We start from the raw sequence: 16,470 nt of genomic DNA, 5'->3' as shown, positions 1-16,470 counted from the left end.
CGATGATGTTTGCATGTAAATATACTGGATATGGCAGGAAAAATAATTACAATGAACGCACTAGAAACAAGAACTCCTAATTTCTAGAGTTCAATGCGCATTGGATAATTTAACCATATAACCTTCAGTTTAAAATATCTAACAAGACTATGCATAATTCTTGACTATTAATCTAAACTTTCAGAATAACAAAGATTTCTGTTTTATATTAAGTAAGTATTATGAATAAAACAAATATAAGAAGCTGTACTTACTACAGTAATTTCTCAAACTATTATTAATTTTTTAATTTTAAAATCTTAGATGTGTATATATTGAAACAGGCTAATAGAAGAACTTGTCATCATACATAGTTTCGGCAGGGTGAAGTAGATGAAAATAATTATTGTTGATGCAACTGTCATGTAATAATACAAGTGTTTGTTTCTCTTTTGCTACAATTGATGTAAGCCTTGAAAATATTTCTCATGGAATTTTCTCAGGTGTAATAAACTTAGAGCCTGCTTAAAAGAAGTCTAGTCATGTAAAGTCATAAAATTAACATTTTATGAAAACTGAAAACTATTAAATAAATTACTTTGATTTATAAGCATAACTTTTAGTGAAATTTGATTGTAATAATAAGGACAATTTTTTTTTTATAGTTTCTTGATGGCTGTCATCACAATGAAGGTTAAGGATTAATGTATACAGCTCAACACATGCAAAGATATATAAACACACACATGCACACACAGTGATTCACACAGTTACCAGCATTCTCTGAGCTCATTTTACTAGCAAAAATAATGAAAAATATTCATATAAATGTGGGTCTGGAAACAGTCCATTAGCAAGCTAGCTAGTAAAAGGTTTCACCCTCATTTTTGGGAAAGAGTAAATTAAAACCATACTGAAATTCAATTACCCAAATTATAGGGTAAGCTTAATGGTTTTTGACCTAACAAATTGGATAAAACACATTCCAGAACCAGATCTCCAATAATTTCATATCAGATGTAAAACAGAAATATTTATTGTCTAAAACCACACAATTTTTATATCCATAATACAAAAAATTTGTTATGACTAATAAATGTGTAAGATTTATTATCAAAACTTATAAAAAGAATTTATAATTTTCTGAGAAAATCCATATGAAAACTTTTAAATGTAATCAACGACAAAAAACAGAAAAGATAACAATCTGATACAATGTTAAAAAATAAAATTGTGATTCATACATTTAATAAAATTTACAGTAAATTTTCAAAAATCTGTCTTTTTACTTCAATACATTTGGCTACATGTGTTAGGATTGGTAACATTGCTGTTTGCAATTCTGCATGACTTTCCTTAATTTGTGCAGCAGTATCTGTCATATGAGCAACCAACTCTTCACATGTATGAACTCTTCTCTTGCACACAATACTTTTCATCCAATCCCACAAATAAAAATCTTAATCTGGTGTTAGATCAGGTAATATTAGTTGCTGTTGCCAGAAGTGTGACCTGCCACGACCGATCCACTGATCTGAAAATTGCTCACTTAAATATGCCGAAACATCACATGAGAAGTACGGGGAGGTCCACCACCGTACTGAAAGTGCATGTGGTATCTTCATAGTAGTCGAATATCTTCTAACAGCAGTGGCAATTGATCCTTAAGTAATTCCAAGTAAATGTTGGAATTTAGACACCCTGTGAGAATGAATTAGCTGATCGTAAACTAGACTACACAATAAATTGACACTGAAGCAGTGTCAATATATGTGTCCACACATACTGTTGTATGTGTGGATTGACTTCTGTCCAAGCATGTTCGTTGTAAAGGTTATTGACATCGTCTTGAATAAACTGAACCAGTACAATCGGTGGTTCATATTCAACCAGTTGCATAAAACCTGTTTTATCCAATTTGTCAGGACAAAAACCATCAAGTTTACTCCCTTAATTTGGGTTCCTAGAATTTCAATATGGTTTGATTTCACTCTTTGCCAAGGAATCAGGATGAAATCTTTCACTAGTAATAAATTATTAGATTAGGAGGTCAGGGGTTTATAAGTGTTTGCTGGTGTTGTTTTTTTGTCATTTGTGGTTTGTCTTGATAAAGTCCTGCATCTTGGACGAAATGTCGAGGTTTTCTGCTTTTGTTTTTATTGTTTTGTTTGTTTGGCAGTTGACCTAATTGCATTAGAAAATTTTCTATTATTTTGGATAATTTTCTAACTTATTTAGTTTGATATATATATATATATCTCAGAGAGAAAGATATTGATTTATTCATTCCTTTATTCTTTAATGAGTCGGTAGAGGAAGAGACAAGACTGAATACTTTATTTTTCTTCTGAAAATAACAGAATTAATAATCCATTCTGGCAACTTGACTAGACAAAAAAAAAAATACTGTAGTTAGCTTCTACTTACAGAAGTAAAAACAATAAATTACTTTAAGCTAGTGATAAATAATTATTCTTCATGGTTGTTAACAGTCTCAGTACAAATATAGAGGAAATTACTTATTTCAAATATAATTATTAAATATATAAATTAATACAAAGTATTTTACAAAAATTAATCTACAACTGAAGATGTAGGTTACCACAAAAGTACTTTTGCAGTCATATGAAAAAATAAGGTCATTTTATTTCATTTATTTTTTGTACTTGGGTGGATCATGTTGAAATACACACACACACACACACACACACACACACATATAATTAAGTTTTAACATTTGTAATTGAATATTTGAATTCTAAGTATGACATTGAAAAATTAGGTTATTTTCTTTTCCCTTTACACCTAAAAGTATTTTGGTTTTTAACGTAAAACAAAATGTTAACAACCAACCTTTAAAAATAGATGTTTTCACAGAATACAAATTCTTTTACAATAAATGTTAATGAGAAAATATATAAACATTGAATATAAAGCAAATATTACGAAAGCAAAATTTTAATTACCTTCAATTGTTCCTCAAGAGCAAAATTACTTTCTGGAAAACTGACATCAAATTTTATATACAAACTTCCAAATTCAAATGGATTTTTATACTGAGGCATACCTTGTCCACTGATACCTTTAATATCACCTGTATAAGAAAAAGATCAACTCATAATTTATAGACAGAAAAATGGTAATATAGTTTTAAGAGAACAGTTTACTTACTGAAGTTATTCTACTTTTTGTAGAATAACTCACTACTACATATATAAAGTCTCTTTCAAAAAATTCACTAACTTTAAAAAAGAGTACACCATTGTAGTGGTATCACTACCAAGTAAGCAACAATGAGTAGTGATGTTCGAATCACATGTTAGTAATCTTTAATTAACAAGTCTGATTTGCTAGTAGTTGCAACATACCACTACGGTTATTCAAAGAGCTACAGCTGTTTGTTTATGTAAGATGTGTTTAGTAAAATTAGAAAGATTAACATTTATGAGTAATGAATCGACATTGAATTTTCCTTATAATTTGTAGATGTATATAGAGACTCATGTAATGACATAATAGATTTATGGTGATAAACATATGAGCTGTATGCACTGTTATAAATGGTTTAAGGGCTGCCATTCATCAGTAAGTGAAATCTGTATTTGAACAAGTTTCAACATCATGTGATGTTGACTTTGCATATGCTCAAAAAAATTTGAGGTTTTGATAAAAAAATTAAAAATTAATCTCAAATTAAGAAAACTATGCTTTGCTCAGCCATCCTCCTCACTCACCTAACCTGGTTCCTGCAGATCTTTCTTATTCTCCAAAATGAAATGCTCTTTAAAAGGATGACAAATTGAGGTGGTTGAAGATATTAAAGAAAATTTGCAAATAATTTTGAAAGAGGCCTATCAGGGCTGTTCCCCCAGCTGTTGCAGCATCATTCAGTTAATAGGTTATCTCCAAAAAATTAATAAAAAGAAAAAGGGAACTTTCTGAACAAATCTCATACAATCATGATTAAATATAACAAACAAGCTCCACTTCTGTTTACCAATACAAAAATAATATTTATAAAAGTAAAATTGTCTGGGTATATAATTCTAATGGCTACCTAACAATTTATTCATATTAAACAGTACTCTGTAAATATATCGATCTACAGGGCTTTATAAAATTGCTGTCCTTCTCAGTTAATTTCCAGAACGAACTTGCACAGACTAGTTTGCTTGTGCAAATAAACCAAACAGAACCTTTCACTGCATATCCAAAATGAAAAGGTAGATTACAATAAGTTGTTGAATAAAATGAGATAATTGCAAGTTTGATCTGGGAGGAGGGAAAGTAAAGAATTTTACCTCCAGTTTTTAATGGACACAATCGGTGAAATAACAGAAATATATGCATTAATGTAATGCACAAAAAAGTTGATAATAACAACAGATCCAATACGACAATGATATCGCGCACATACTCCAGAAAAAAAAAAATGATCGAAAATTTAAAAATATAACGACATAATAGACAATGAAAAGCATAAACTTTTGAAAATTAACTGCTTTAAAAATAAAATAATAGTAATCAAAATATAAATAAAATTTATCCAATTACTCTAAAAACATAAAAAAGGCAAAAGTATGTGAAAGATTTTGCTTGTTTAGGAAAAATAAATAAAACTGCACTATATATATACTGCAACTACAACTATTACACAGATATATAGATGTGAATGACAATTACAATTTCTCTAGAGCTAAAGAAATTGCATACATACACAGCATTTTTAAATTTATAGATACTCAGCTATACAAACATTTTCTCTCTACAACTTACAAACGGATCAACATACACTTAAGTTTTATTTGAGATCATTATATTGAACGTACACATCTGTAGGAATCTCTACAATTTCACATCTTCATTCTGTTTCATTTAAACATTGTAAGGCATTATCAAGTAAGTTATTGAGTGAATAATAAAAAAGATTGCATTTTATTCTTTATTTTGAGGATGAATATCTTTCACAAAATTAATTTTAATTTTCTAATTAAAAGTAGTTATTTATCAAAACTGAAGACTCCCCAGTCTTTACATAAGAAAATAACTTCTGTCGTTAAGATACTTAAAATTATAGTGGAAAATAATTACATCAAAAACAAAAATCATAAACTAATGAATACAATAAATATAAACTTGAGGCATTGAGGGTTTCAAAAACAAGTATTTAAAAAAAATAATAACTCTGCCAATTACAATTAAACCACGAGTATGCATCTTGAAGTTTATCATTAGTCACATAATTTCATTTAATATTTACCAAACAATACAAATTATTAACACTGGTTGGACAAATGAATAATTAAGAGACTACATAACATTGTACAAGTTATTCAAAATTGCACAGCAACACTTTTAGAACATTATTCTTGATTTGGAACATTAATGTAAGAAAAATATTCCAAGTGTTTCTTCTCCAGATTATAATGAAGCCATACCATAATTCTAGGGACCCAAAATGTGGGACAAATTCAATGGTTTTGTCTTTTGATATGAAAAATTTAATTCCATAATGCTGAATCTCTATTAGTTTTTGAAGAAAATTGTCGCAAAATTAAAAAAAAAAATTACAAATAAACAAAAATGTTTAAATTCATGTTGTCTCACGATTACAAATATTAATAGCAAATAAACAATTTTTTTAAATTGTTAACATTATAGTGCTTGCAAAATTACTCTTAAAGAACAAAAAAAAATTTGTTTATCAGCCATTATTGATAACCCATGAAATAAAAAATTCCATGAAAAAATACAATTTGTTTTAAAATATCTTTTTTATTTTTAGCAATTATTATGATTTTTATAGAAAATTTTATTATGTTTATAGAAATTTCTTGTTTATAATTAATATTCAAAATCAGCTTCCAAAAGTATTGCCATGCAATTTTGAATAACGCTGGATAAAACTCTACAGCATAGGTATCTACACCTGTTCTGGTCTTTTTTTAGCCTCAATTCACCCTATGGTCACCCATCAGTTTCTCAGTCAACCTATATTTCTCTTCCTAATAGGTTTATATTTCATAAATTCTGCAGGAATTCTCTTGATAGCATCCTATATCCATATGATATTTTCACTTTTCCTTGTAATTTTTAATTCTCTAATTCAAAGATTCTATTTGCAGATCTTCTCTCTAATTGTATCTTTTCATCTTATCTAATTTTGTACAACCTTCACATCTCTTAAAATACACATCTTTGCTACTTCGATTCAACTCTTCTTTTTTACCCAAAACTCAGAATTTACTTCCATATATTAATACAAGTATGACCATTATCATATAAAATTTCAATTCTGCCTCTTCTTAAGACATTATTTTTTAGGCTTCTATGTATTGCATCACACAATGTCTGAAACTTGCTTATTTTATGATAAACAACTACATCCTTTCAATAGATAATTGTATGTCCTAGATATATGAAAGCACTAACCTGCTCCAAATGGAACCTTTATCACAATTTCATGTCTCATGGGCCCTTTCCTCAAAATGCCATTTTTTTATTTTGTAGCTGATATCTCTAGATTATATTCATGAAATATTTTATTCATTTTATCCTTTATTAATTTCTATCTCTTTTGACACTGCTTTAAAAAAGCAGTGTCAAAAGAGATAGAAATTAATTTTACTATTAAAATTAATAACTTTAATATGCAACAAGAAAGACAGATATAGATATCTCATTTATAACCAAAATAATGTGAATAAATACTGATAATTAAATATATTACAGCCTTACAGCTTTTGTATGTTAAGACACAAACTTTGAACTCTATATAATATGCAGGGGAGAAAATTCAGGGATTAATTTTTATGTAAATTGTTTTTTTTGCTATACTGAAGTTAACAATGTACGGGTTTTAAATTAATTATGATAATTCACTGAAGTATAGCATGTAGTATATTTTGAAAGGCTTTTTATTTTCTTTCAAATTTTTATTTTAAGATAAGTCTTATATTTTAACCTAGTGAAACCTCCTTGGCTTGATATATTTTCTACTGCATAAGATTATTTGTTAAATTAAAAATAAAGCATTGTGTTATCTTGAAAGAAATTCCACATTACTTCAATTACAGTCAATCCTCTAAATTATGAAAGTGAAATTTAAAAAAAAAAATTTACACCCCGCCATTTAGAATTAAAACCATGGAAATGGTTATTAAAAGTTATAAACAAAACCAATGAAAAATGGATAAGACCAATGTGTTTAGAAGTAATCCAAACATGGATGAACTGAAAAAAAAAGATAAAACCAGTTTTCCATACTTCTTTGAGAAATACAATATTGTCTTGTGAAAAAATGTAACAAAAACAATCACAAAAATTTCTAAGATTCTATTTTATTAACATGATATTTTAATTTTCATTAACAAGATTTTGAAAATATTATATCCTTCATGTAATGTTAATTTTTATTCTTGTTTATAATCTGTGACATGTTGAAATAAACCAGTTGACAGATTGAATAATAAGCATGCTACACACACAATCCTACATACAGCATTCTTCTAAAGAAACTTCTCAACAAGAGTTAATTTAATAAATTACACTTATAGAGTGCCATGTTTGACTTAAAAGGGATTTTAACATTGTTAACTTTAGTTTGCTACAAAAAGGTAAATTTTTTGCATCAAGTTAATAAAATAATATAAAACAAGTATAAAAAACAGAAATGGCACAGATACAAAAAAAATTTAACATTTAATTACAACCCTGTAATCACAAAACAAAATCATAGTTACTACTTATAGGAATATTATCCAAAAGAAACAGACATTATAATAATCCAATTAAAATCACTGCACCTGGCTTAATTACTTTCCCAGCTGGATGTTTGACTAAAATATCACGTCCATCAAGATGCCTTATGACCATAGAAAATCCACAGAGCGCTTCGGTCAGTGAAATTGTATGAGTCATATACAAGTTATCACCACTTCGTTGAAATTTATTATGAGGCTTTTGTTGAAGAACTATAATTACATCGCCAGGTTCAACATCAGGCTGAAAAAAAGTGTGACAAACTGCATTATTATATTATAAATAATATGAATTTAATTTACTTAGCAGAGGAAAAGATAACCTATTAATTAAATGTTAAATCAGTGAACCAGTGTAAAATTACCATGTATCCTTTGACATTTCTACTTAAAAAATTTAATGAATCTGACACTGAAAACATCTTAACACAAAAACACACGGGGCTGTAAAACAAACAAAAATACTAAGGTTGTAGCTACATCTTCATAAAGTTATCTTTAATCATAAGACCTACACGAACTGGAAACTAATTGGCACTAAATCCAAGAAGTGCATGCAGGACTGTGTGTGTTAGGCAGATGGTTGTTATAAAGATACATATGCACATGTCTTGCCACTAACTTGTCATGTACAAATTGTGCAAAATATAAACACAATTTCTTTATGGAAAGGAAAAAAACATGAAAAATAGACCGTTATAATTTTGATAACAATCAGCAATCAGCAATTCAGTCAAATTCATCGAAACACTTAAAAACACAAATGAAAATCTAAAATGTTACAGTTGCAAAACATGCAATTTCTAAAATGTAGTCGCTGACATAATATTCTTCTAAAGAATTTACTATCACAGAATGAGCATGTAAAAAAAACATCAACATTAAAAATAAAATAAATATTATAAAAATTATAAATATTTTATAAAATTTTTTAATAATTTATATAAATTAATATGAGGGTAAATAAAATATAAACGGGATTTTTGTTCCTGAGCATCTATGGTAGGTAGGACTGGGCCAGTGCTTTTAGTATGCTTTGGTGGGTTTATTAGGAGTGTGGTGAACTAGCCATTCCACACTCCCAACAAATTCGTCAGTAATGCTCAAAATATTGAAGCAAAAGGTGCACTTCTCCATTGCGCAATGCATAATTATACAATTTCTTGCTCGTGAAGGAGTTCAAGCGATGGAAATTTTCTGGAAATTGACTGCACAGTTCGGGGACCAAACTTTGTCAAGGACTCATGTATTTGCGTGGCATAAAGAGTTCAAGGAAGAATGAGAACAAGACAAAAACATTCGCGCAGTTTGAGACATTCTTGAAGACGATCGACGGGTAAAAGTATCTGAAATTGCAGAACAGTTTGGAATAAGTTATGGGAGCTGTCAAGAGATAACACCAATGACCTACAGTTCCGTAAAGTGTGTGCCAGATGGATCCCTCTTTGATCTAAGATCAGAAGTTTGGAGGACTGCCTAAAGCTTACAAGGTTTGTAAAAGAAGGAGATGCATTTTTAAGTTGGATTATCACCTGCGATGTGGGACATGGGTCCACCACTACTCCCCAGTTGAAACAAGCCAGTATGGAGTGACGAAGGAAAGGGAAGGCAGCCTCAGCAGAACCCACGACTCGACTGTCAGCTGGCAAGGTTCTTTCAACAGTTTTTGTCGACCAGCAAGGCATTTTCTTATTGATTTTTTTTGCATTAGCAACACGCAATCAATGCTGCTTACTACTGCAAGCTGTTGAATGAGGTCAGGGCTGCATATCGCTGCAAAAGACAAGACCAACCGATTCGAGAGGCCATCCTCCTCCACGACAATGCCAGGCCCCATACTGCAGCTATAACAGTCTCAAAACTAGAAGAAATGCACTGGACTCAACTTGATCATCCTTCATACAGCCAGAACCTATTGCCCTGCAATTTTCATTTGTTTGTTTGGGCTGCTTAAAGAAGCTCTAGGAGAACAGAGATTTGAAGATGATGAGGACATGGAGAGATTAGTGTGCAGTTGGCTCCTAATGCAACCAGCATCAGTCTACGATGCTGTGGTAAAAAACCTTCCTTCTCGCTAGGTAAAATGTATTTCTAAAGCAGGAAACTATGTAAAAAAATAAATTACATTTGCCTTTTACTTTTCAATAAATAAATTTAAAAAAAATAAAATTCTGTTTATCTTTGATTTACCCTTGTACAAATTTTAATATTTTAAAATTTATATTAACTTAATTTAAAAATATTTACATTAATTTCTATAATTATGTAAATATAATTTCACAAAAGGTATTGTTATATTTTTAAAAATCATAAATATTTCAACTAATTCAATTATTTTTTTATAATGACCTGAATGTAATTACAAAGAGAAGTGAAAACAGAAATTTCATAATTTATTTATTTTTTATACATTACTTGCTTATACCCAACGACCCATACCCTTGCTACTTTTTTTTTATATGTACATAATTTCTAGCATACTAAAAATTTTAAGTTTTAGCAGCACTCAAGCTTTTACCTGGAATCTTTTGTAAGAAAGATGGATGCAATCATAGCGCAGAGGTGCTGTTTATTATAAAGCTTCAGGGGAGTAAAACATTTTTCAATGCAATTTTTACTTCCTTGGACAAAGTAAAGGAAGTATTGTGATGGAAAAAAATTTCAGTTTCAGGTTTCAATGGAAATATCCATTTTAACCATCCCTGAATCCACTTTGACTAGTTTCGGTGACATCTGTACATACGTATGTATGTATCTCATAAAACTCAAAAACAATTAGCCATAAAATATTGAAATTTTGGATTTAGGACTGTTGTAACAACTAGTTGTTGTGTACCTCCCTTTTGATTGCAATCAACTCAACCAAGAGTGTCCAAAAAAAACCAAAATTTTATTTTGGACTTTTTAACTGCAGTAATATACGGTGTCATTGAGAGCTTTTTAACGATATATCATAAGTGCTATTTATTTTCATTGATTGCAGAGTTGTAGCCAAATAAAATTTTAATTAATGAAATATTTGGATCTTAAAAGGGGAAGGCACATTGGTTCAAATCAGACTTAATCTCCTTTTTTTTGTTTTAATTTAAATTTATTCATTTTAAATTATTAACCTCTGATTGAAAAAAAATCTTACAATAAATAATAAAAAAAAATATCAGAAGTTACAAATGAAATAAAATTTTATGTACTTTTCATTTAAAAAAAATATGTATATGTAATTTAATAGGCATACAAAGAAGTCATGCGGTGTCCGCATCAAATTTAAAAAAATTGTTTTGCAATTTAAATGGACTACCGGTAGCATCTCTTGAGATTTGAAAATAAGGAAAATAGAGTAAAATGATAGAAAATTTAGTATTACATCAATCAGTAATGTATTTTATATTACTTAATTCACACAACAAAAATACTGATTTTAAGAGATAATTAACTCACAATATACTGTGGTCAAATGTGATTACATCTTCTAATATATTTTCAAAGTAAATAGAACCTGAAAGATATGGCGGTTCTCTAGACAGAATCAACACTTCTTATTGAGCATCAAGCAGGCAAGGTTTTTCTCCCCTGAGGCTTTATGATAAACAATAACTGTGTGCTATGCATCCTTCTTTCTTACAAAAGATGCCAGGTAAAAGCTTGAGTGCTGCTAAAACTTGAAATTTTTAGCATGCTAGAAATTATATATATAAAATAAGTAGCAAGGGTATGGGTAGTTGGGTATAAGCAAATAATGTTTAAATAAAAAAATAACTTAACAAACAGCTTTGAAATGCTGGAAGTTTTGTAGAAATAAAGTTACAGACTTTAATACATAACAGCCTAATGAAATATTCTAACTAAATCAATCCCTATTACTACAATAAGTGTGAAATGTTCTGGTTTTCACAGGATGAAAAGCTTTAAATCTTACGTTTTCAGAGACTAGCTGCATCGGCAGTTTTGAGTTGCTTTCAAGCTTCTAATGTCAGGCCAAAAACACTGCAGTTCGGAATCAGAAGTAAGTGAAATGAATATAATATTATATACAATATAAGAATAAAGTTAATAATATATACAAGATAAATTATATTCTAAAAAACTATAGCCATGATAAAATATTAGTAGTTTTACTTACAATTTATAGAAATATTATAATTTTTTTCTCAAAATATGCAAATTTGTTCTAAGATATACTATCAAAAACTCGAGATAAATCCCCATTTTGATAGTTCAATTTCTTTTTTTCTATTATTTCACAAATTATTTTTACAGCGACATAAATTTGAAAGAGCGTGTAAAAAATTACAGAGAAATGTTTGTTGAATAACTTACAAAAATTTTCAGCATTAACAAACAATCTAATCAAGTTTATTTAAATTAATTGTAAACTTTATTAATTATAAAAAGCAATTATTTGGTTTAATAAAAAAAAAATTGTAGAAAATATACCTGTTGATCTCCTTCTCCACGGAAACATATTCTTTGACTTTCTCGCATTCCTTTATCAATATAAACATCTAATATTTTAGATTCATTAATAACCTTTTTACCAGAACAATGTCCACAACGATCTTTTTCATTTGTTACCTCACCTAAAAAAAAATTATTTTTTATATTACTGGATACAGATAAGTAATTATTCACAGATAATTTAAAATTTTAAAATTTTAATTAATAAAATAATTAAATTTTAAAATTTAATTTAAAATTAAAGCAGTTGAGAGTCTACAAACATTCAAATAAATGAAATAAAAAGACTAAAAGGAAAATGATGACTAACAGTATCTTATAAGAATTTACTGAAAAACACTTCATAGGTTACAGTTTCTTGTTACCGACCATTATTTATGATGAGGTAAAATAAATTTTAAAATATATTTAAGAGGGGTCTATCTACCTCAGCAAACTACACAATTCTGAAAGAAATCACTACCTGGAAAGTGATGAGAATAAAAATAACTGATCATTCTCTATAAGCCTATTTTTAAACAACACTTGACTATCTAAATAAAAAGAAAATATGATTAGCTGTTTTAGGCAGCTAAGGTAGTCTCCGTAGACACCTATGGATTCCAACGTTCATTCAAAAACAAAGGTAAACTCCTGTAACTTATAGTTTGACTGTTGAAATAGAGCAAGACAAAATTTATTGATAGTTTAACAGAAACATAATAAAATTATCAGTTTGCTATTCAACCGCTTAACATGAGTGATGTGTAAAATGACTGCTTTTAAGTTCATATCTTCAAAAAAAATTATGAAAAATGAATGGATATAGGCCTACCAAATGCAAACATATTCAATGCGTCAATCAAGATGTTCCAAGATCATCAAAATCAAAAATAAACACATATAAAGTAAGCCAATTGATATTATATCAATTGGCTTACTTTCACTTATTTCACTTTCTTATTTTTACATAGGAGTTGACAACATGAAAAAACTTACATTACATAAAAACAATATTTTTTATTTTTAAATTATTGAGCTATCATTTTTGAACATTATTAGCAAGTTCATGGACATATTTTTCTTTGATCAACATTTATTTTGATGATTTGGTTTTTGTCTTATCATGCTCCTCTTCACCTGATAGAACAATATGCCTATAAGTGTGCAAAGTCAATTTGTGATATTTTTTTCAACTTATTATCTAATCATGGGAAACACCTTCCCTCACCATTACATTGCCAGTATTCATCAATTGAGTCATTTGTATCTGTGCCACTGATAATGCAAGAAATACCACCCTCATCTATTCTCTCAAAATACAATCCTCAATCAAAATGGGGTTTAGCTAATGTAGGGTTTTGGGAACCATGTCCTGAAGTAAACATTCAATAATGTGTTTTATGTGGGCGCAAAAATTGACTGCAACATTTTAATATAATAATGATTTAATCATTTTTTATAATAATGATAAAATGCAGCATTTTATCATTATTATAAAAAAACAGTAAATATTCTTTCTTCCTCCAGTTATTTTCTACTGTACATAACGAAAAAGTTTTTTCAATCTGTTAAAAATGAATCGGTTTGTTGTTAATAAAAGTCTACATGTTTAAAATGTTATTTGTTTTCTGTTGACATTATTTACATCAGTCTTCTTATAATTAAATTCTTTACAATTTATGTTTAAAAAATGTATGATTTATTGTCAATTTAACAACATTATTGTACGTCAAACGTAAAAAAAAATGTGTTTATTGGCCCTATTTTTGGCGTTTTACATGGGATATCTTAGAAACTAAGAGAGATACAGTTCTGGGACCTATTTTTTTTCAATTTCCGAGCTCAAAAACAATTGAATTTGTCCCTTAATTGACCTTCCCAGAATTTCAGAAAGGCTTAAATTTACCCGGAGGAACTGAAACTTGGGCGAAATCTTTCATCCTGTATAACTCGCTAACAAAGCGTTTTCGGACTTATGTTTATATGAAATTTTTTCTTATTTTTAGCCTCCAGAATGAGTTGTCAAAGTATTGCCCTATCCTCCTGAATCACCTGTATCTAATGATTAATTGCACTAATTACCAATAAAACACTCAAGTTTGGCATAAATTTGAATAAACTTTGTACAATAAATGGCTTCACATGTGAAATGAATATATGCTGGTAAAGAGACAACTAATCCAAAAGAAAATCATAACGAACAAATAGTATTAAAATTAATAAGTGCTATATAATATGCAGCAGGAAGAACACTAATGGCAGACAATTTTTATTCTGGTATACCTCTTGCAAAAAAATTATATGAAAAGAAAGCTGCGTACAATGGAACTTTACAAAGTAACTGGAAAGAGGTTCCTAAAAAAAAACACAAAGTTAAAACAAGATGAAATCATTGGCAAGAAAAAAATAAATATAACGTAATAAAATGTAAAGATAAAAGAGCGGTTATGATGTTAACTACTGTATGTTTTCATGACTTCAATTTAGTCAGTACTAAGATAAATAAAAAAGTCGAAGCAGTAAAAAACAAAGTGTAATACATTATAATAAAGCAAAAAAGAGGTAGATGTTAATGACCAGACGTCATCATATCATTATGCGTAAAAAGTGAAACGGTACAGGAAAGTAGCATTCAAATTACTTTTTGGAGTGGCAGTAGTTAATGCAAAGCGTTATTTATAAGATGGTTCCAGGTAACATAAAATTACTATAATACAATTCAAGAGAACGTTAGCAAAGAGTATTATGCAACAACACAACAGAAAAAGAACCAGACAAGAGACTTTGCTGCAGTTTCATCAAGCTAGAGGGTCTGGGGTAAAATAAATGAAAAACGTGCAGAGGTAATACTAAAAACCTAAAGGAAACGATATGGCTAGCAAAGAAGCTAGTTGAAAGTTATTTTTGATACAAGAAAAACCAGGATATTGTTTGAAATGTTTTAATTATTTCACTCAACAATTTTAATGAAAACAACTCTGAAAAACTCAAATTTCTATTAGTTATTGCTTAGTGTTTTTATTTTTTGTTTAAGATTTTTTTTTCTGAACATTATAGTAATTATCAATACTAATTGATCTTAACTGATTTATGGAGTAAAATAATAATTTAATAACTTTCTTAATTTAATTTCTAATAGCTTTGAGTATCCTTTTTATTGCTTATCGTTTTCATCGTGTTATTTTTATTTTAGGATAATTACAGTATTATTTTTTACATTAATTTTATTGTCAAATGAAACTAGTTTTCATTTGTACCGATAGAATTTTTATGCTGTTTCTGCATTAACAAATCATTTCATTCTCCTTTTTGCAGTTCGTAGTCTTACCTGCCCCTCAAAAGTATTTTATTAAAATAAAAAAATTGCTAGACTAATATGAAAGTAAATCACTAACTCATAAAAGCTGAATTTCATCACATGTATGAAATTCACTGCTCCTCAACAGTGTGGTAATGGATCCACATGTGAAGAAAATTTGACCAGCATTTACTGCACAAATAGAAGAGGTGAAATATTGACTGACACTATGAGCTCTATTGGCAGTCATTGTGTCAATGACAGTACCCCCACCTATCAGGCAAGGGCACTCGTCGGTTCTGGACCTTACAATCCTGGACAACAGGTGGAGAGGGGAGCAATGGGGGGACTGGCGAGTATTCTCACGAAATCGCGAGGTAATCATTTAGTGACCAGAATTTGTATTGATGATCCGATGTTTGCTGCTATAGAAAGACCGTTACCCCGGAAGTTTACGGCAGAAGAGATAGAAAGAATAGTTAGTAGGACATCCATGAGGCTCATAAATATGAGTGAATTAACACCGCTGGCGCTGACCAATGTAGCCAAACAAGAGATGGAAAGGGAGGAGAGTAGGAGCAGAAAGAGAAGCTCAACATATTGGTGGTCAAAGCAAATAGAGACCCTAAGAGATAAGTTACAAAAATCCAGGAGAAAGAAACAAGGATCACAGGTGGAGAAGAATATGAGGCAGCGACCCTTGTATATATTGAAGATAGACAATCATTAAATAGGGCTATTAGGACAGCAAAGAGAAATTGCTGGCGGGTATTGTGTGAGGAGTTAGATAACAGCCCCTGGGGGCAGGTGTATAAAATAATTACAAAGAGATTTGGCAGGCGCCTGCCGATTTTAAGTAAATCGCAAGCGGAACAGGAAATTAGCGAGTTATTTCCTTGTACAGAAGAGGTGATAGAGGGAATCATTAATTGTGACAGCAGGAGGTGCACACTTGGAGAATTAAACGCAGCGGTCGGGCATCTTGAGAATTAAAGG

The 16,470-nt window shown here is 29.5% G+C and overlaps 1 protein-coding gene across 1 annotated transcript in view; it reads right to left on the bottom strand.

The window, feature by feature from the left end:
• LOC142320557 (dnaJ homolog subfamily A member 2-like) overlaps positions 1–16,470 on the bottom strand; it is a 40,050-nt gene that overhangs the window by 1,277 nt on the left and 22,303 nt on the right. Inside the window, exons 5-7 of the mRNA XM_075358472.1 lie at positions 12,174–12,316; positions 7,785–7,983; positions 2,946–3,073 (exon numbers count right to left, since the gene is read on the bottom strand). Of these exons, the coding sequence (XP_075214587.1) occupies positions 2,946–3,073; positions 7,785–7,983; positions 12,174–12,316 (470 nt within the window). The remainder of the gene's footprint in view (positions 1–2,945; positions 3,074–7,784; positions 7,984–12,173; positions 12,317–16,470) is intronic.

The sequence above is a fragment of the Lycorma delicatula genome, chromosome 2 (genome assembly GCF_047948215.1).
Source record: "Lycorma delicatula isolate Av1 chromosome 2, ASM4794821v1, whole genome shotgun sequence".
Taxonomy (NCBI): Eukaryota; Metazoa; Arthropoda; class Insecta; order Hemiptera; family Fulgoridae; genus Lycorma; species Lycorma delicatula.
This window is presented reverse-complemented; position numbering and strand designations above follow the sequence as displayed.